Source organism: Musca domestica, unplaced genomic scaffold (genome assembly GCF_030504385.1).
Source record: "Musca domestica strain aabys unplaced genomic scaffold, Musca_domestica.polishedcontigs.V.1.1 10, whole genome shotgun sequence".
NCBI classification, from domain to species: domain Eukaryota; kingdom Metazoa; phylum Arthropoda; class Insecta; order Diptera; family Muscidae; genus Musca; species Musca domestica.
The window spans coordinates 1,676,827-1,698,081 of record NW_026712115.1 but is presented as its reverse complement, the minus strand read 5'-3'; the positions used below and the strand labels follow the sequence as shown (position 1 = coordinate 1,698,081).

The window sequence follows — 21,255 nt, the reverse complement described above, 5'->3', positions numbered from 1 at the left end:
CCTTGGTTACCGAAGTTATAAGCATTCTAATTTTTATCGATTTGTAACTCCCACTAAAGGGCAAAAACGCAACATTAGAGAGAATATTTTGAACTTTTACAGACAAAAACAAGTAATAAATAAGCTAAGTTCGGCCGCGCTGAACTTTTAATACCCTTCCCCCATTTGAAGGAACTTGAAATTTTTAAAAAAAAAAAAAAAAAAAAAAAATCCGTAAAAATACAACTTAAATGAAACCCTCTATATGGAGGCTATACGAAGACGTATCCTTCATAAGTAATTTTTGTCATAGGCTTTAAAACCCATTACGAACTTCATTGCGAGATTTGAAACAATTCTGGGGGATAAAATCATCAAAGTATCGAATATCGGGAGGTATCGTTATGCGGGGCTATAGGAAGGCGTGGAACTGCATACGCGATTTTCTGTTATAGGTTGTAGTATCCATTACGAACTGTAAATTCAAAATTTGAAACAATTCTGGTAAAAAAAATGTCGCTAGAATCATCAAAATACCGAATATTGGGAGGTACTATACGTAGACATGGACCTGCATGGACACTTTTTATACGCTTCACCATAGTATGGAGGGTATGTTAAATTTGTCATTCCGTATGTAAGACTTCAAAATATACATTTTAGACCTCACAAGATTATATATTCTTGATCAGAATAAAATTCTATGTCGATTTAGCGATGTCCGCCCGTCTGTCCGTCTGTGGAAATCACTCTAGCTTCGGAATGAAATGAAGTAGGCTGATAAAATTTTACTCAAATATATATTATGTCTGCAGGACTTTTGGTATTGGTCCATGTAGGTCCACGTCTTCGTATAGCCCTCTTATATCGGTACCTCCCGATTTTCGGTATTTTCATGATTTCAGCGACATTATTCATCGGAATTGTTTCAAATTTGGTATTTGAGGTTCGTAATGGATACTGCAGCCTATGACAGAAAATTGTCTATGCAGGTCCACGTCTTTGTGTAGCCACCATATGACGGTACCTATCGATATTCGGTATTTTGATGATTTAAGCGACATTTTCACCGGAATTGTTTCTACAGCTTAAGACAGAAAATTGTCTGTGCAAGTCCACGTCTTCGTATAGCCCCCATATAACGGAAACTTCCTGATATCCTGGACTTGAAAACAGACCTGCATCAGATATACTTTGTGGGTGTCTCTAAATTTTTCGTTTTTTGCCTTTGTTTTCTACCATAATGATTCGCTGCAATTTGAAATCCGGTAAGTTGCATTCAAGATAACCTAGCCTCAGTTCTAATGGGGTCAAATGTAGAAAAAATATATATTATCAGAGTACATTAAAAAAACAAACGAAAAGAACATTACTTTAAAACTCTGCCATCAAACTTAGTTATTCAACGTTCATCCACAGCATTGGTTTAGTTCTTCTCCGGGCTAGAAAAAATTTCCAGCAATATGTCGCCCAGGACTTCTTGGATCTTTTCCATAGGTGTTTTCTATTCGTGCATATTCACCTATTTGGGTCTACATCATTTCATCAAGATATGTAGCAAATCTACGATAAATTTGAAAAGTCTGACGAAGATTCGGTTACCAAGGATTTTGTGACTTTTGTAAAATGTAAGTAAAGGCATTTACATGAAAGGAAGTTTTTGAATTGTTTCTGGCTTTTTATAGCTGGAGAGGCATCGTATCATGCAATGTCTTTGATTGGTACAGTCACAATGGTAATTTCTTCGCTTATGCTGATGATAGGTGTGAGCAAGGTAGGTACCTACGAGATATCTTCAGACGTCAAGGCCCTAAAAACAAATATCTTTTCTTTTTCTATAGGACAAACATAGCTTCTTTGTCCCCTGGCTTATATGTTCCTGGCTGAATGTAATCTACGATATTTTGGCCACATACTTTATGGCATACTTCGAAGAGAGATCGGAACTGTATGTTTTGACTACAGGTGAGCATCACATTATTGGAATCATGTTAATGTTTCCGTATCCCTTTTCAACGAGAAATTTTATATATTTTTTAGTTTTCGTTATTGCCTTGTGGTATCCGGTGTATTACCAATACAAGAGTCTGCGAATGTTTAAACATAGACCAGTTGTCATTGCAAGTTCCCTGGAAAAGGTTGGCAACTCAATGCACTCAAAAAATCGATCGGTTATTGAGCCCGTTTAAAAGAGCTTTGAAAAAAATATTGAATAATGTCGAAATGGACAAAATAAATTTTGAATGAAAAAATGCGTGGATTATTTTTATACACTACACCACAAGGTGGTCATTTGTGCATTTGTTTGTAACAGGCAGAAGAAAACGAGATAGACCCATAGTTCCTTTTGATGATCTGCATAGAATCACATTCTGAGTCGATTTATGCATGTCCGTCCGTCCGTCTGTCCATGTATTTTTGTAAACAAAGTACAGGTCGCATTTATTGCCCGATCCAGATGAAATTTTGCAGAGATCTTTTGTTTGGCCCAAGGACGAACCCTATTAAAATTGGAGATAATCGGTCAAAATTTAGATATAGCTCCTATATATCTTCGTCCGATTTCCCTTTTATTGTGCACCAAACGTGTAATATCAGCCCGAATTGTATGGAATTTTGCACATACACCCAAATTAGGCCTGAAAATATGTATGGCAAATTTGATCGAAATCGGTTCAGATATAGCTATAGCTCCCATATATATTGTTCATCCGATTTGTTATTTTTGTCCACCGCCGCCGTAATATGTACTATGCAACAACAATATTTGGGGAAATATATCAAATACAGTTCAGAAATATATTTGCTAAATTTTATCGAGATCGGTTCAGATTTAGATATAGCTCCCATATATAACTTCGTCCGATTTACCTTTTATTGTGTACCAAACGTCTAATATTTGTCCAAATGGGATGGAATTTGGCACTTACGACCGAATTGAGTCTAGAAGCTAGTATGTCAAATTTGAAGATCGGTTCAGATATAGCTATAGCTCCATATATATTATTCATCCGATTTGTTATATTTGTTACCCATAACCTTAATATGCACTCCGTAACAACGATATTCAGGGAAATATATCAAATACAGCTCAGAAATATCTTTGCCAAATTTTATCGAGATCGGTTCAGATTTGGATATAGCACCCATATATATCTATATCCGATTTCAAATTAATTGTGCACCAAATGGGCAATACAATTCCGAATTTAAAAGATGCAAATGCTTCGGCATATTTAGTCCTTTGAACTTTAATTTATATTTATAATCATAACGTGTATGTTTGAATTCTCCCATAAAAACTTTTAATTGTTATTTGGAGGTCTACTTAATTAGCAAAGTGGTGTAGGGTATCATAAAGTCGGCCCCGCCCGACTTTAAGACTTTCTTTACTGGTTTAAAATGGATGATTTCCTTACATATTTTCTGATCTCTCGATATTTCAAGGTAGGTCTGCCGATCTTATAAAGGAATATCTGTCGATATTATGAATAAATTATCTTCATAAGAGGTCTTATGAAAAGTATAGATCTTCTAATCGATCGGGAGATCTTTTTATCTACATAGAAATGTTATTGTTAGAGATCTATGTCATTTCTCAGATAGATGATCTGTAGATATTCTCAAAGAAGATCTTCTCACATAACATCTGCAGATCTTCTCGATGAAAAATTTTCGATCTTTTCGGGCAAGTTTTTTTGCTTTTCTTCTGGAAGATAGAGATGCCTTCTCATAGAAGCTAGCGACATCTTCTCATGAAAGATTTTTAGATTTTGTCGTAGAAGTTATTTAGACGTAGCTCATAGATGATAGGGAGCTCGTTCATAACGTCTTCCTGGGCACCACGTCGTATACACCTAATCCTGGCCTTTAGCAAGTCTATACCGACTCCCTGGCTGTCAGCTCACCCGTACAGATAGCTCGTTTGCACCTAGCCTTCTAGAAATGTTCTCGTGAAAGATCTAGATTATTCCGCAGATAGATGATCTGTAGAGATTCTCAAAGGAGTTCTTCCCACATAACATCTGGAGATCTTTTTGAAGACACAGTTTAGATCTTCTCGGCATGATCTTTAGTTTTTCTTCCAGAAGATACAAATGTCTTCTCATAGAAGCTAAGGACATCTTCTCATGGAAGATTTTGAGATTTTGTCGTAGAAGTTACTTAGAAGTATCTGATAGATTTTCGGGAGCTCGTTCATAACTTCTCCCTGACCACCTCGTCGTCTACCTGGCCTTTAGCAAGTACAGATTGTCTGTACCTTAGCTTGTTTTTACCGAGCCTTTAGCTTGTTAGTACAGAATGCCTGGCTTTTATCTCATCTAAACCGACTCTCTGACCAGGAACTCGTCTATACCGACTCTCAAGTCTGCAGCTCGTATATACCGACTATCTGGCCTGTAGCTCGTTCATACCGTCTCCCTGAGCCTAATCCTTTGCCTTTAGTTATTCTACACAGACTGCCTGGCCTTTAGCTCGTCTATACGAACACTCTCTTGCCTGCAGTTCGTTTATACCGACTCTCTGGCCTTCAGCTCGCCCGTAGAGACTGCCTGTACTTTAGCTCGTTTGTAACGAGCCTTCAGCTCGTCTGTGCAGAAGCCTGGGCTGTAGTTCGTCTAAACCGACTCTCTGAGCAGCAGCTCGTGTATACCTATTCCATTGCCTTTAACTATTCAATACAGACTGTCTGTCGGTCCTTTCATGTTTTTGTTTTTTATACCCTCCATCATTCTATTGAGGGTATATTAACTTCGTATAGCCCCCGTATAACGGTACCTCCCGATATTCGGTATTTTGATAATTTTAGCGACATTATTCACCGGAATTGGTTTCAAATTTGGCATTTGAAGTTCGTAATGGATACTACAGCCTGTGACAGAAAATTGTCTATGCAGGTCCAGGTCATCGTATAGCTCCGATATAACGGTACCTTTTGAAGATGCTACATAATACCCATTTATAATATGGTAATGGCTTATAACAAACAATGCCACGACGTATAGACCCCAATATAACGGCTATATTTGGCGTTTTTAAGATTTTAACAGAATTTCTAACGGATTTTATTTTTTGAAAATTTCCAAATTAGTTCGAAATGTTGGAGGGTATTAAAAGTTCGGCCGGCCGAACTCACTGCTTTTTAACTTTTTTCCCATAACTTTATAATGTTTATTCGACACACTCAAATGTTTTTAATCTCTCGCAACCTTGACCTAATGCAATAACGAAAACGTTTCATTGATCTTCCATGCGAGAGTAATCAGCCTTGGCATTGCTACTTTGAATACATCTTTCCATGACTGGACAGAGATTATCTCACAAACTATATTATGGTGAATACTTATACGATATGTTAAAAAATGTGGACACTCCAATGCATTTCAATGTAACCACTTTCCGGGACCCTGTAATTCCGCAGAGAAAGCTTTGCACATTTGTCCGCCCTCTGGAACTCAACTGATAAATAGAATCATAACGGATTTTCAAAAACAATCTCAGCATTCAGAAAGAGAATCAATTTATAAATCGATCTTCAGTTTTATTCGAAACCGCTGATAAGAATGTTCGCTATTCATTGAAATAGAAAGAAGCGTGTTCGTTTTTTCTGTGAATAAGATTTAATTTCGCCATATTAAAAAAATAATACAAATAAAAACAAAAGAAAACCAAACAAACAAACATGCCACCAAAATTGGCCACGAGAGTTGGCAATAAATCGCCCTGGTTTTGTGTGGCCTGTGTCATGGCCATTTTGGCCATTATTATTTATGCCTGTCTCACCGCGTACAATGTCACAGGCCTGTTGATATATTATCAAATAATTGAAGAACAAACCAAAGATACGGATCCAGATGTTTGGACAAATGAGCTAAGAGCTCTACTTAAACACATTAGCGGTATGTAGAAAAGATCATTCGAAATCCATTGTTTTTTTGTTCGAGATAAGGAATTGATTTGAGTACACATACACTCGTATAGAATTTATAGAGAACATCATACCAAAATATTGGGATTGTTTGAAATTGTCTTAGGACCATGGAGGGGGTTTACTTTAAGGGCTTGAGGGATAGCAGAATACGAACGAAAAGGTGTTGAAAAGCTAGGGAGTCGGTATGGACAAGGTAATGGTCAGGGGTCGGAATAGACGATGTGATGGCCAGGGAGTCGGAGTAGACGAGCTGAAGGCCAGGGAGATGATATAGACGAGTTTCTGGTCAGGGAGTCGGAGTAGACGTGCTGAAAGCCGGGGAGTCGGAATAGATGAGCTGCAGGCAAGGGAGTCGGAGTAGACGAGTTGCTGGCCAGGGATTTTGAGTAGACGAACTGATGGGCAGGAAGTCGATATAGACGAGCTGAAGGCCAGGGAATCGGTATAGATGAGTTGAAGGCCAGGGAGATGGTATAGACGAGTTGCTGGCCAGGGAGTCGGAACAGACGAGCTGAAGGCCAGGGAGTCGGAATAGACGTGTTTCAGGCCAGGGAGTCGGAATAGACGTGTTTCAGGCCAGAGAGTCGGAGTAGACGAGCTGATGGCCAGGGAGATGGTATAGACGAGTTGCTGGCCAGGGAGTCGGAGTAGACGTGCTGAAAGCCAGAGAGTCGGAAAAGACGAGCTGAAGGTCAGGGAGTCGGTATAGACGAGGTGATAGTCAGGAAGTCGGAACAGACGAGCTGAAGGCCAGGGAGTCGGTATAGACGATGTGATAGTCAGGAAGCCGGTATAGACGAGCTGCAGGGTAGAGAGTCGGTACAGACAAGTTGTAGATTAGGGGTAAACAAAGACAAGAGAGCTGCGCGTCGGGATTCCGTATGGTAGGGAGTCCCTTTTGGCATTTAAATTTATAAACGCTTTGAAACGCGTCAAGGTAGTAGAAAAGAAGCTCATAAAAAATCAGTTAGTATATCATCATTTTAATCTTCCACCTTTTCTACCTTATTCATTTTCCAGCAATTAATCTATATGCCAACATTGCCAGCCTTTTCGTTTACGTAGTCATGTTAATTCTATCGGTGCTAATGATAGTTGGTTTGGAAATGGTAAGTTCTATGCAAAAAGATATTCCCAAAAACTCAATTTAACACAATACTGAAATAACGAACTCTCTTCATAGAAACGTCATCAATTCATTTCACCATGGCTAGTGGCGGGCTGCATTATGGTTGGTTGCGGCTTCTGCCTGAACATCGTTACATCCCAGAGAGATAGCCTCTTGGATTACATTGTGATGGGTAACTTGTTTTGGTGTGAATTATTGTTATTTGAATACATGTATCTTTTATCAAGGCCTCCAAATATTTACGTGGTTTCCCGTCTATACCTATTACAAAAAGCTTCGCCCGACACGTTACTGGAAACAATACGGATTTATTAACGTCTATCGCGTCTGGGATCAACCGGAGAAATTTCATCAATGGCGTGGACAGTTTCCAATTTTTTTGCCAAACAAAAGTTGCACATCTGAGGGAGAAATAAAAGCTTAAATAAAATTGTGATTTTTATTTGTAAATTATAAAAAAAAATAATGAATTAAATAAATTTTTCTGAATGAATGGCATCCCTAAATTATGGGTAGTAATGTCACTTCGGCAAATTTTGTATGGGTTCTCAGGTGTGGGGAAAAATGCTCACTTTTTCGAATTGGTTTTTCTATCTAAAGGAACGCCTCATATGTTCCTTCCGATACAAACAAGGCATTGGTTACTAATTTTTTCTATAGAAAATAAGACTCATTTCTTCTCAAAATTTAAATTGAAAATATTATTGTATTACTACTCGCCTGTGCTCCGGCTCTCTTTCCATTGATAATAATATTATTAATTTTTTTTCAAAACAATTCAGTTTAATTCATAAGAAAAACTAATCTTTAGTTTGTTTTGAGACGATTGTTTAGATTGATCGCCGTAACGCTATACGTTCGAACGTTTAAACGAATTTTTGTGTTTAAGGCTTATCATGTTATCATCGTTTCGAATTGTCTTCTCGATTGCCATCTATACGACGGTAATGTACACGCTGCTGCTGATCCATAATGTGGTTCTTATCAAAAACTATCATGAGAATATAAAAAATGCGAAAGAAATGGATTATACGTCATATGAAGATGATAGCGATTATGATGGTAGTAGACTGAGGATGGATGAATTTGAAGGTATGTAGGCTAACTGAGGCAAATTTAGGACCTTTGTCTTCTAAAGCATCAAATAATGAAGGAGTTTTAAAGACTTTTTTAAAAAGTTTCGCTAACAAGAGGCAAGGGTGATATCGATTTGTAATATGTATAAATTTGTATACAGGGTGAGATAAAAAACTGCAACCAATTTCAGACTGCTGTCATTTCTAAGCCACTCGTCCGACGGCTGTTAAAATTATTCCACTGACAGCTCATTATATTGTTTACAAACGTATAAAAGCATTTTGGTGACAATTTTCCAGAAAAAAAGTTATTCGTGATGGAATTCAAGCGTGATAGTGTGATTTCTTTATATTTGGCTGGAAAACCACAAGTGGCTATCGTTAGAGCAATCCATTATTTAAATGTGAATAAATTTTTAGTGTCTCGTACCATCGCTCGTTACCGTGATGCAGGTAGCGTAGCCCAACGTCAAGGAAGTGGACGGAAGAAAACAGCAACATCAGCAGAAATGATTCGAAAATTAAAAAAGCGACTTGATCGAAACCCGCGTCGCAGTGGCCGAAAATTGCTCGTGAGCTGAACGTAGCGCAATATTCCATTCGGCAAATATTGAAAAATGAGCTCGGTCATGAGTCATTGAAATTCCAAAAAATGCAAGGACTTATACCGCAACAGAAAGAAAATATACTAGAAAATAGAAGAGCTAAACAGTTGCTTCGCTTGGTCGAAAGTGAAAATGTGCACCTTCGGCTAGCCACCAGAACTCAAACCCCGGCCTTGGTGATGGTGTGGGCCACCATAACAGCATATGGTCGCCCTCCGCTGGTACTAATCGACCGTGACATCAGAATAAATGCCGAATATTATCGCGAAAATATTCTGGAGGGTGTATTAAAGCCTTGGGCACGCAAACTCTTTGGCCGCAGTCCTTGGACATTCCAACAGGACTCAGCACCATTTCACTCAGCACGCGTCACCAAAGAATGGCCACCAAAATCTCCGTATACCAATCCATTGGACTATTGTATCTGGAATATTTTGAAAACAAGGTTGGCATTAAAAAATACCAAAGTGTTGATCACCTCCAGCAATCGCTTCGCCGGGAAAGGGCCAAAATACCGCAGAGCAACATTCGGGCAGCGTGTGACGGTTTCATTGGCTGTTTGAAGGCCATAATTCGTGCCAAAGCTGACCAATTTAAACAAATCTAAACTTATTCTAAAATTTGATGCTATTTCTAAAGTTTTTTGCTTTCATTCAATAAGATTTAAAAAATAATGTAAAAATTATGGTGTTTGACTTTGTTGCAGTTTTTTTTTTATCTCACCCTGTATATTGTTACTAGATGTTGTTCCTTTATCCAAAAGCCCAGTAAGTGAGAGAATTTGAGAGAACAATTTTAACATTTGTGTTACTGACTGTTTACAAATTCTTATTGAGAAAATTTCGATTGTTTTGTAAACAAACAAATTTGAGTCTTTGATACAAAACGGATACCAAAAGTACTAAGCGGTACTAAATATGATACAATTTGAATTGGGAGAAACAAATAGAACAAGAATCCCGAAATTTGGGGCGTAGAATTGGGAGGTAGGTTGAAGATAGTTTCTGAAATTCGTATTTACGTGCACGAAAAGTACTAAATGGCACTAAATTTTGTAAAATTTCGTTTTGGGTGAGTCGAGATATCTTTAATGTTGAAATTCGGAAATAAGATTATTATTGCATTGCAGGGCTAATGTATGTAGGTAGTTATGGAAATTTGTACTTATGTGTACAAAATTGTACTAAATTTTAAACAATTTGGATTTTGTTGAACCGATAGAGCTGCAACAAAGTAAAACGTCATAATTTTTACATTTTTTAATTTTATTGAGTGAATGCACAAATTGTCGGAAGTAGCATTAAATTTTGGAATAAGTTTAGATTTGTTCGAATTGGTCACATTTGGCACGAGTTATGGCCTTCAAACGGCCAATGAAACCGTCACACGCTGCCCGAATGTTTCTCTGCGGCATTCTGGCACATTCCCGGCGAAGCGCTAGCTTGGTATTTTTTAGTGCCAACCTTGCTTTCCAAAATACTCCAAACATAATAGTCCAACGGATTGGTATACGGAGATTTTGGTGGACATTGTGCGCTGGAAATGAAGCGAGGATCCTTATTTTATTACCATTCTAGGGTGGCGCGTAATGAGTGCGAAGGTGCTGAGTCCTGTTGGAATGTCCAAGGTCTGCGGCCAAAATGTTTGCGTGCCCAAGGCTTTAATACACCCTCCAGGATATTTTTGCGATAATATTCGGCATTTATTCTGATGCCACGGTCGATAAATACGAGCGGCGAGCGACCATCGGCTGTTATGGCGGCCCACACCATCACCATGGGCGGCGCTTGAGTTCTGGTGGCTAACCGAAGGTGCACATTTTCAGCTGGCCTCTTTGCCAAGTAATCACTATCATTTTGTTTGTTTACAAACTGCTGGACAACGATTGTTTTCTCATCGGAGAAAACCAAATTCGACAGTTCACCACTTTCGGCGAAGCGAAGAAACTCTTTAGCTCTTTTGAGTCTATTTTCTTTCTGTTGCTGTGTAAGTTCTTGCACTTTTCGGAATTTCAATGGCTTTACCCCAAGCTCATTTTTCAATATTTGCCGAATGGAATATTGCGATATGTTCATCTCACGAGCCATGTTTCGGCCACTTCGACGTGGGTTTCCATCAAGTCGCTTTTTTACTTTTCGAACCATTTCTGCTGAGGTTGCTGTTTTCTTCCGTCCTCTTCCTTGACGTCGGGCTACGCTACCAGTATCACGGTAACGACCGATGGTACGAGACACAAAAGATTTATTCACATTTAAATGCTGGAGTGCTCTAACGATAAGTACTTGTGGTTTTCCAGTCAAATATAAAGAAATCACACTATCACGCTTGAATTCCATCACGAATAACTATTTTTTTCTGGAAAATTCTCACCAAAATGCTGTTGTACGCTTGTAAACAATATAATGAGCTGTCACTGGAATAATTTTAACAGCCGTCGGACGAGTGGCTTAGAAATAACAGCAGACTGAATTTGGTTTTTTCATCTCACCCTGTAGTTCTAAATTTAGTATAGAGAGAAGGAATAGAGCTGGAGTCCCCAAATTCGGTGTAGATGTCACTACTGGTGTCTGTGGTTAAGATATGTAGGTGGTTTTGGAAATGCATCCTATATTTGAACGAAAAGTACTAAATCTTACTAAATTTGGTATTGGGAGAAGGAAAAAGGCTGGAGTACTCACAAATTTGATTTTGAGGTCTCTGTTGCTATCAGTAATTGAAATGTGGACCTGGTATACGAAAAGTACTAAGTGGTATTAATTTTGGATCACTGTTGGTGTCTAAAATGGATGATGTAGAATATTATTCGGGAATTCAGAAATTTTTTATTGAGGTGCTTGTTGTTATATGTGATTGAGATATATTTGTTGTTATATGTGAGATATGATATGGAATTTGTACTGGGTGTAAATTCTCAGCTCTATTCTGAAATATGATATGGATGTCACAAATGGTACTACAATTGAGTAAATTTAGTAATGGGGGAAATTGCAAGCTGAAGGTAAGGTCACTATTGCTATCTGAGGTTGAGATATGGAGATTGATTGTTTTATAATTTTAAAGTGTGTACTTTAACACTACGTAAATAACTAAATGCTACTCATTTTTGTATTGACTGACTTTTGCCGAAATAAAAATTCTTCTACGTAACATAACTGAGCACTTAGCACAAAATACATTTCCTTTGAAAACTTGGATGGGCACACTCAATATTTCCTTGACTTATTAGTGATGCAAAAGGTGGCTTGACTACTTTGGAATGCCAAAAAGTTAATTAATATTATCTTTTTATACCCTACACCACAAGGTGGTCAGGGTATTATGTCTTCGTGCATTTGTTTGTAACAAGCAAAAGGAAACGAGATAGACATGTAGTTCCTTTTGATGATTTGCATAGAATCACATTCTGAGTCGATTTATGCATGCCCGTCCGTCCGCCTGTCCATGTATTTTTGTAAACAAAGTACAGTTCGCATTTATTGCCCTATCCAGATGAAATTTTGCACAGATCATATGTTTGGCCCAAGGACGAACCCTATTGAAATTGGAGATAATCGGTCAAAATTTAGATACAGCTCCCATATATATCTTCGTCCGATTTGTTTTTTATCCCCTGCCGTAATATGCACTTTGTAACAACAATATTTGGGGAAATATATCAAATACAGCTCAGAAATATCTTTGCCAAATTTTATCGAGATCGGTTCAGATTTGGATATAGCTCAAATACATAACTTCGTCCGATTTAGTTTTTATTGTGCACCAAACGTCTAATATTTGTCCAAATGTAATGGAATTTGGCACTTACGACCGAATTGAGTCTAGAAGCTAGTATGTCAAATTTGGTAAAGATCGGTTCAGATATAGCTATAGCTCCCATATATATTGTTTATCAGATTTGTTATTTTTGTTACTCACAACCGTAATTTGCACTCCGTAACAACAATATTCAGGGAAATATATCAAATACAGCTTAGAAATATCTTTGCCAAATTTTATCGAGATCGCCTCAGATTTGGATATAGCTCCCATATATATCTTTATCTGATTTCAAATTTATTGTGCACCAAATGGGCAATACAAGTCCGAATTTAAAAGATACAAATGCTTCGGCATTAAATGAACTTTAAATTATATTTAAATTATATTTAAATTATAATTAAAATCATAGCATGTATGATTGAATTCTCCCATAAAAACTTTTAATTGTTATGCGCAGCTCTACTAAATTAGCAAAGTGGTGTAGGGTATCATAAAGTCGGCCCCGCCCGACTTTAAGACTTTCTTTACTGGTTTAATGCTCGACTGTCTTTACTGGTTTTAAAACACATTTGACTTTTTCAAACCACCATTTGTTCTTTTTCAAATGCTAGGCACCCATGTTTATACCGTAACCGAAGAACTGAATTGGTATGCTGTTATGTGGACCCTGTCAGTGCTCCTGATTGTAGGCGTAAAATTGGTAAGTTCCATTTGTAAAGTGATACAAATTCGTAAACTCTCCCTCTTTAAAAGCAAATCCATCAAGCAATTGCTCCATGGCTGCTAATGGGTGGTATAGTCGTTGTCATCGGTTTCATTGCCGGCACCATCATTGGTAATCCTGAAAAGTATATTTTGGAGCTTTCCGTAATAGGTAAGGTATACTTCCAAATATAGTTCTTTTGTTTTTAAAATTAGTCTTCTTATTTGTTCAAAGCTATTCAAGCAGTGACGTGGATACCCGTCTATTTGCATTACAAGGCGTTGCGAGAAAGTTTCTACTTCAAACCGAAGAATTATGTACGGCCCAACAAATATGCTGGAGCTATGGATTAGAAATTCATTAACTAAATAAATGAGTTGGTTAAAATGTATAATAATAAAATTAATATAAAAAACAAACAAACAAAAATTTGGTGATATACTTGAAGGGTTTGTTATGACACGAGGAGGCAAGACACGTGTAAGACACTTGTACCTCCCAGAAGCTAAAGACAATTTAAGGGCTTAAACACAGATACCATCAGTAATATAAATATCAAATTTCATAATTTTATCTCTATCCCTTCACTCAGTACTAAATACAGTACCATTCAGTTCTTTTCGCGCAGTTATAGTATACATTTCCGAAACAACTTCTGTGTCTCAATCCTAAACACCAACAGTTACATTTATACCATATTTCGAGATTCCAGCCCTATTCCTTCACACAATACCAAATTTAGTACTTTTCGTTCAATTATAGTACACATTTCCGAAATCACCTCCATATGTTAAGGCTACAGATGAACATTGACTAAATGCCAAATTTCAGATTTCAAGAACTATCAGTTCACCCAATACCAAATTGTACCAAAAAATAGTACTATTTAGTACTTTTCGTGAACTTGCCATACATATTTCCAAAACGAATTTCGAATTTCCAAAAACCCTTTAGTACTTCTATCTTGAGCTCCATCAGTATCTTCTGTTACCGTGATACTGGTACGGTAGCCCGACGTCAAGGAAGTGGACGTAAGAAAACAGCAACATCAGCAAAATGATTCTAAAATTAAAGAAGCGAAGAATGGTTTTACAATTAGGTTCCTCGCTTCATTTCCAGCGCACAATCCAACATCTCCGGATACCAATCCGTTGGACTATTGTGTCAGGAGTATTTTGGAAAGCAAGGTGGCACTAAAAAATACCAAAGTGTCGATGAGCTCAAGCAAGCTCTTCGCCGGGAATGGGCCAAAATACCGCAGAGCAACACTTGGGCAGCGTGTGACAATTTCATTGGAAGTTTGAAGGCCATAATTCGTGCCAAAGGTGACCAATTCGAACATTTTTTGCTTTGATTCAATCAAATTAAAAAAAATGTAAAAATTATGGCGTGTGACTTTGTTGCAGTTTTTTTATCTCACCCTGTATATACCTTATGGGGTCTACGACGAATATTTTGAGAATTTCAAAATTACAAGAAACAAACTCATAAACAAACGTTGTTTTTATAAAAACAACAATAATGGGATTTTGCCTGACGATTTTGCAACATCAAGAAAATCAAACATTTAATCCAATTTTGTGTGAAATGATAAATTCCGATAAATTTCATATCCATATCAAATTTATGGCTGAGAGAAATATTTAGATAAAAAACCAGTTTGTAAAGAATAGCTTTTGTCTTTAAATATGTTTCGTAAGTTATGACAGAGAATTGTGACTCTTCTCATCTCATCTTCACAACAGATCTTGCGTTAGAAGAAATGTTTGGATGAGTGACATTTGAGAGAGTTAATTCGTGTTTTATGAGCGGTTTGATTTTCCATCTTCACAGCAGATCTTGAGTTAGTAGAAATAATGGGATGTGTGTAATATGAAGAGGGCCGGATGTTTATTTCGGATTTTACAATCGCTTTGTTTATTCAAAACTTTGACCTTTTGTGGGGAAGGTACCAGAAGGAATGGTGTGAATCGGATGTTAATTTCGCGTTTTATGAGCTTCATGGATATTTTAAATGTTTTCCATTAATGGAGTGGGCCCATATTGTCATTTTCTCACCTGACCTAGAACTGATGCAAATATTAGGATTTGCAAAATTGGAGAAAAATCGAGTTATCCTCTCTCTTTCTGTGCAGATTTTTTTTTTTTTTTTGAAAATGGTGACCTTTTTTGGGGGAGAAATGAGAAGAAGCTGACTGATATTGACCATCTCCGAATTCGATCGAGTTTGATAATAATATTACGATATACCAAGTTTAGATACACTCTTCGAGAGTTATCGTGCGCACCAACCAGCAGACAGACAGACAGACAGACAGACGGATGGACGGACGTCCCTAGATCGAATTTGGTCCAAAGAGACCTAGGGTTTAAAACCGTTATTTCGATGAGGCACGTTTTGGCCTTAGTGTGTAAAAATAATAATAATAATTAAATAATATATAATGGAACTTTAATTTTTTTAAGGATTTCGAGGATATCCGATTTTTTATTAAGTGAAGTTTTCACTTAGAGGATGGTATAAAAAGTTTGAACCAGCCTAAGCCCGTTGTTATATGTTAAATATAAATGTATTAAGTATTTTTTTAAGGACGAACTAAGTCAGGTTCAAGTTCAAGTGTACCGAATAGTCTGCATTCAATATAATGCACCGTTCTTAAAGCAATAATCCCATATTCCAATTTTTTGGCAGATGCCATATGACCAAAAAACCTTTGTTAAAATTCTCTAGATTTTCCTTCAAAAGAAACCTATCCGTCTAATTTAAAACTTCGTGTGTCAGCTTCTCCAGCTTCTCCTTATCTCGAGAACCACAAATAAAACAAAGTCTAATGATTAGAACCTAACCTTTGATTTTTCGGCTTGGTGTAGTCTTTTACAGATCACAGAAATTTTAAAAAAATAACACACAAAATTGCATTTGACAACGTAACAACTACAACAAACGAGCTCATAAAGGAGCATAGCTTAGAATGAATGTTTTTTTTTATCAAAAAAAAAAAAAAAAACAAATTTTGACCTATGGCGATAACACTAACTTGGCCCGAGATTATAATTTGGCAATTAATCCACAAGCAGACAAATGCGCTTTAAGACTGTCGAAGGTGTAGCATTTTCAGTCAGTTGATTTTTTGCTGCTGTGCTCTAAGTTTGTTAAGAATTTTGCATTCCTGTACGCTTTGCTGCTATCATTATGTCGCGTTCTACATTTGCCGTCGTGATTGGTGTCGTGAGTGCAGTCTGGCATTTTATGGTTGCCGCATTGTTGTTTATCATTGGCAATGTTTTCGATGAAGTTGTTGAGGAAGAGAGTGCCTCGGAGGTGAAGGATGCAACCGTCGATCCTGAGAAATATGCTGCCATGAAGGAAATGATTAGTGGTAAGTTTGAAGATAATAATTTTGGGAAGAATTTTTTTTTAAATTGTATTTATATTTGCGTTTGTGGTAGATTATGTTATGGGCTTCTTGTTCCTTGGTATCCTTGCCTGTATTTTTGAAATGATTGTTTCTGTCCTGTTGGTTGTTGGGGTCAAGAAGGTGAGTGTTGATAAAGTTCTTAAATCGAAATAAATGCATTTTAGCAGATAGTCCTTGAAAAATCCACTATTCAAAAGTCCTTATTCATAATCAACCGATTATCGACAATCGACTTTATATACAGAGTGAGATAAAAAAGCTGCAACAAAGTCAAACGCCATAATTTAAAAAATTTTTCTACATTTTATTGAATGAAAGCAAAAAATGTCGGAAATATCATCAAGTTTTAGAATAAGTTCAGATTTGTTCGAATTGGTCACCTTTGGCACGAATTATGGCCTTCCAAAGGCAAATGAAACCGTCACACGCAGTCCGAATGTTGCTCTGCGGTATTTTGGCCCATTCCCGGCGAAGCGCTTGCTTGAGGTGATCGACACTTTGGTATTTTTTAGTGCCAACCTTGCTTTCCAAAATACTCCAGACACAATAATCCAACGGATTGGTATTCGGAGATTTTGGTGGCCATTGTGCGCTGGAAATAAAGCGAGGAACCCCATTTTGTAACCATTCTTGGGTGGCGCGTGCTGAGAGCGATGGTGCTGAGTCCTGTTGGAATTTCCAAGGTCTGCGGCCAAAATGCTTGCGTGTCCAATGCTTTAATACACCATCCAGAATTTTTTCGCGATAATATTCGGCATTTATTCTGATGCCACGGTCGATTAATACGAGCGGAGCGGCTGTTATGGCTGCCCACACCATCACCATGGCCGGCGCTTGAGTTCTGGTGGCCAACAGAAGGTCCACATTTTCAGCTGACCTCTTTGCCAAGTAAACACGATCATTTTGATTGTTTACAAACTGCTGGACAACGAATGTTTTCTCATTGGAGAAAACCAAATTCGGCAGTTCACCACTTTCGGCCAAGCGAAGCAACTCTTTAGCTCTTTTGGGTGTATTTTCTTTCTGTTGCGGTGTGAGTTCTGGCACTTTTGGAATTTCAATGGCTTTACCCCGAGCTCAATTTTTAATGTTGCCGAATATTGCTAATCAGCTCACGAGCCATTTTTCGGCCACTGGGATGCGAGTTCCATCAAGTCGCTTCTTTACTTTTCGAATTATTTCTGCTGATGTTGCTCTATTCTTCCGTCCGCTTCCTTGACGTCGGGCTACGCTACCGCTATCACGGTAACGAGCGATGGTATGGTATGGACATAACGATAGCCACTTGTGGTTTTCCAGCCATATATAAAGAAATCACACTATCAGGCTTGAATTCCATCACGAATAACTTTTTTTGGAAAATTCTCACTAAAATGCTGTTGTACGCTGGCAAACAACATAATGAGCTGTCACTGGAATAATTTTAATCGCTGTCCTGTACATTCGATATCTTAATATATTTGTGAGCACCTAAAAGTACTTAGGAAAATGTGAAACAGCTACTTTATATATGACTCCACCATGCTAACAACTATTACCTTCTCCATCCAGCAACGCCCTCACCTAGTTGCCCCCTGGGTTTATGTAACAGTTATTGCTCTGGTCCTGCAAATGGTGAACATTTTCGTTGATGCCGACGATAGCAAAGATAAAACTGAATTTTTGGAAATCATTTCTTGCGGTAAGTTAGAAAAAGTTTTCAATCTCTTTTGAAATTGACAAAATGCAATTTTTTGTCGTTTTAGTATTCTATGCTGCCATCTGGTATCCCATCTATCGTCTCTACAAGAAAATGGTTAAGGAACAAAAGACTGTCATGCCCCATACCGTCAGCAGTCCTGTGAATCCCCATTATGTTCCTTATGTTATGTCCGTATCGGATTCCAAAACAGTTCCTCTATCGGATTTTTCTCACAGCGCTAAATATGTTCATGCCGAAGCTAAAGTTGAGACCGTTGTTCCAGCCCAAACAATGTATCCTGAAATGCCCGCCGCTCCCGTGTATCCCACCAAAGTTTAAGCCGATTTGTTTCGTTCGGAATTGGGCATATTGTTTCAAAACGAAGTGATTAAAAATAAAAAAGCAAAATAAAACTGTGGGTAGATTAAATAAATTATTTTATCTATATATATAAAAATCAATTCTTGTTTGTTGGTAATGGAATCAGTTGAGAACGGGTGGACCGATTTGAATAATTTTTGTACAAACATTCGTCATACCCCGAGTTAGGTTTTAAAAAATATTGACACCGCCTACTTTTACGCCCACTATTTCGATTTATCTAAAATCCTTACATTAGCCAAAATAATAAAGATATCGGTTTGAGAATTATTACATGAGATATTGTTGGCTTTCCATCCAACCATAAGTATTTATTTAAGGCCTAAGGAACTCGCCTACTTTTAAATCTATCTCTCTATATGTAAAAGAAAGTTGTGTTAATTACTACGCTTATAACATAAAGACCGCCGGTCTGATTTTAACAATTCAGACAAATTCAGAATTGCCTCTTGGCAGAAAAGAATAAAATCTAAAAAAAAAAATAAATTTAAAAAAAAAAATTAAAATGTACAATAGTAATGTTTTATATTGCATATTTTTTTCCATTTTGACTTACTATTTTCGAATGTACAATTGTAGAGTTTTTTTTTTTTTTTTTTTGGAATTCTAATATGATGTGTAGTTTTTTTTTTGGGTAGTAGAAAGCGACAACGGATAAAACTGTTATTTATAGACTTTATGTATTTATTGGGTAATACGAATAATATCATTTCAGAAGAGGATAAGATATAAAAATTCTAAAATCGGGAAAAATCGACATTTTTTCAATGGAATCGAATTTCAAAATAATAGTGCGTTCTACCGACAAACTTCGTAAGGACCTTTTAAAATTTGCGTATAAAAATCAGCGAACCAGTTGAAAATTCTTTTTCTTTTTTCAATTCTTTCTTTTTTCTATGTTGAAGTGTACATTTCTTATTGTTTTCAATTCTGAATGAATAATATTAAAAATGAAATGAGTGCGCAATACGAAATGGCGATCTTTCATGTATAAAATTCCAGGACCTTCAGTTGGAAGATGAAAATTACCGAAAAAGCGTTTTGCGGTTCATTTCAAAAAGTGGACCTGCTTCTTTCATATAACAATAGTTCGTCCAATGAGAACTCAAAATGCAAAATACATTGGGACTGCAATCAGTGAAATACCGACTATAAAGGTCGCAATATAGTAGAGCGATTTCCTTCCAGAAATTTTTCCTAAACATTCAAGATACCTTTAATCGCTTTGGAAGGTCATGATATGGGTCATAACCCCCGATAACGGAACAATTCGATTTCAAGTATATTCTACATTTTAACCATATTTTTCGTATTAATTTTGGCTTATGTTGATAATTTAAGAAGAAACCATCATTACAAAAAATGATCACGTTTCTTGTCACCATCATATGATTTAAGGTATTTTCGGGGTCTTGGCCACTTCTTCCATTTTGACATCTTTGTTTCTAAGGGGGAAGAAAACCTCTTCTCATAATTTTTTTATTTTTCGGAAAAGGGCCCATCTTAGTCTTGAGGCTACCTAGGGTAAAAAATCCTTGGGTAGAAAACCTTCTTACAGATAATTATTCACATAGGCTTTTATTTAAGTATAGTCCCCGCATTAGTATACGCCCAAGTTCACTTTCCCAACCAATGTGTGGTCAGAAAAGAAAATTTGGTATTCTATTGAATTTGTAACCCCAAGAGAATATTGGTTGGGAACGTAGATTTGGATGTACGTCTATAAGAAGTAAACTCCGAAATGTCAATCTGGGACTCTTTCAGTCGGAAATTGTGGCAGAAACATGAAAAAATACGATATACGAAAAGTAACACGGGACCGTTGTCATTGAATTATACTATGATGAAAAATGTGGACTTTATTGGATCTCCAACGCACCATTTAAATGACAAACAAATTAAATCCCATCTTACGGTAATCGGAGCAAAAGAGTAATTTTTTGGCTATTCTGACAACATTCTGCCTTCAAGTATGAGGTGGACAAAACTAAATACCACGTAGTACGGGATTTTAAACGTTGGAAATACAAATTCCAAATTATAGCTCATTTGAATGGAAATGTTAAGTTTTTTACAATACCAAAAATTGAGCTGAATTTTCACATGGGGCTATTATAGATGTTATTTATCATATATGTATTTAACACAAAAATTAATTTCTATTTAGTCATGGAGTCATTACTTGTAATCAAAATTGTGCCGCTTGCATAAGTCAGATCTGTGATTTATTAGGCTTTAAAAAATACGAATTAAAGACTAAAAGTACGGACCGGCAACGCGGACCGGGCCAGCTTGTCTTCTTTATATTTAATTTGGCTATATTCAAATTGAAAATAAAAACAAATATTGTTTTTTTTATTTTTATTATCGGTTCACGATATCGTATAGCCTTCATACAACGATGCCCCTCCGATATTTTTCAATGAAATAGTCTGAAAATAAACACAAGGAGTTCCTTTTGAGTACTTTACCCCCATGAAATAGAGCTGGTTATATAAGTCTGCGATTTCGAATAGCCCCTATGCAACAGTAACCCCCGATATTCGGTATTTTGATAATTGTAGCCAATTTTTTAATGAAATTGTCTTAAA

General features: G+C 36.9%; 4 protein-coding genes across 4 annotated transcripts; all 4 read left to right on the top strand.

Moving 5' to 3' along the window:
- Positions 1–1,346: 1,346 nt before the first annotated feature.
- LOC105261495 (uncharacterized) lies at positions 1,347–2,243 on the top strand. Its single transcript, XM_011292140.3, has 4 exons — positions 1,347–1,607; positions 1,665–1,753; positions 1,821–1,944; positions 2,020–2,243. Exons 2-4 carry the CDS (start codon positions 1,688–1,690, stop codon positions 2,166–2,168), a joined length of 339 nt encoding a protein of 112 aa, XP_011290442.1. The 5' UTR covers positions 1,347–1,607; positions 1,665–1,687; the 3' UTR covers positions 2,169–2,243.
- A 3,268-nt stretch (positions 2,244–5,511) lies between these two features.
- LOC101888693 (uncharacterized) lies at positions 5,512–7,546 on the top strand. The gene is made up of 4 exons (XM_005178324.4): positions 5,512–5,879; positions 6,932–7,020; positions 7,095–7,212; positions 7,268–7,546. The coding sequence occupies exons 1-4, from the start codon at positions 5,663–5,665 to the stop codon at positions 7,462–7,464; spliced, it is 621 nt and encodes a 206-aa protein (XP_005178381.1). The 5' UTR covers positions 5,512–5,662; the 3' UTR covers positions 7,465–7,546.
- A 280-nt stretch (positions 7,547–7,826) lies between these two features.
- LOC131803406 (uncharacterized) lies at positions 7,827–13,594 on the top strand. The gene is made up of 4 exons (XM_059124693.1): positions 7,827–8,132; positions 13,092–13,180; positions 13,234–13,354; positions 13,418–13,594. The coding sequence occupies exons 1-4, from the start codon at positions 7,937–7,939 to the stop codon at positions 13,534–13,536; spliced, it is 525 nt and encodes a 174-aa protein (XP_058980676.1). The 5' UTR covers positions 7,827–7,936; the 3' UTR covers positions 13,537–13,594.
- Positions 13,595–16,293: 2,699 nt separating this feature from the next.
- Positions 16,294–18,704, top strand: LOC131803405 (uncharacterized). Its single transcript, XM_059124691.1, has 4 exons — positions 16,294–16,563; positions 16,634–16,722; positions 18,154–18,283; positions 18,348–18,704. Exons 1-4 carry the CDS (start codon positions 16,377–16,379, stop codon positions 18,620–18,622), a joined length of 681 nt encoding a protein of 226 aa, XP_058980674.1. The 5' UTR covers positions 16,294–16,376; the 3' UTR covers positions 18,623–18,704.
- Positions 18,705–21,255: the final 2,551 nt, after the last annotated feature.

Bases quoted from the DNA above. Each gene is read 5' to 3' on its own strand.
- LOC131803405 (XM_059124691.1), top strand. From the start codon at position 16,377: ATGTCGCGTTCTACATTTGCCGTCGTGATTGGTGTCGTGAGTGCAGTC. The intron at 16,564-16,633 runs GTAAGTTTGAAG...CGTTTGTGGTAG, and splicing joins CATGAAGGAAATGATTAGTG to ATTATGTTATGGGCTTCTTG. The intron at 16,723-18,153 runs GTGAGTGTTGAT...TTCTCCATCCAG, and splicing joins TGGTTGTTGGGGTCAAGAAG to CAACGCCCTCACCTAGTTGC.
- LOC131803406 (XM_059124693.1), top strand. From the start codon at position 7,937: ATGTTATCATCGTTTCGAATTGTCTTCTCGATTGCCATCTATACGACG. The intron at 8,133-13,091 runs GTATGTAGGCTA...TTCAAATGCTAG, and splicing joins GAGGATGGATGAATTTGAAG to GCACCCATGTTTATACCGTA. The intron at 13,355-13,417 runs GTAAGGTATACT...ATTTGTTCAAAG, and splicing joins TTTGGAGCTTTCCGTAATAG to CTATTCAAGCAGTGACGTGG.
- LOC101888693 (XM_005178324.4), top strand. From the start codon at position 5,663: ATGCCACCAAAATTGGCCACGAGAGTTGGCAATAAATCGCCCTGGTTT. The intron at 5,880-6,931 runs GTATGTAGAAAA...TTCATTTTCCAG, and splicing joins TCTACTTAAACACATTAGCG to CAATTAATCTATATGCCAAC. The intron at 7,021-7,094 runs GTAAGTTCTATG...CTCTCTTCATAG, and splicing joins TGATAGTTGGTTTGGAAATG to AAACGTCATCAATTCATTTC.
- LOC105261495 (XM_011292140.3), top strand. From the start codon at position 1,688: ATGTCTTTGATTGGTACAGTCACAATGGTAATTTCTTCGCTTATGCTG. The intron at 1,754-1,820 runs GTAGGTACCTAC...CTTTTTCTATAG, and splicing joins TGATGATAGGTGTGAGCAAG to GACAAACATAGCTTCTTTGT. The intron at 1,945-2,019 runs GTGAGCATCACA...TATATTTTTTAG, and splicing joins ACTGTATGTTTTGACTACAG to TTTTCGTTATTGCCTTGTGG.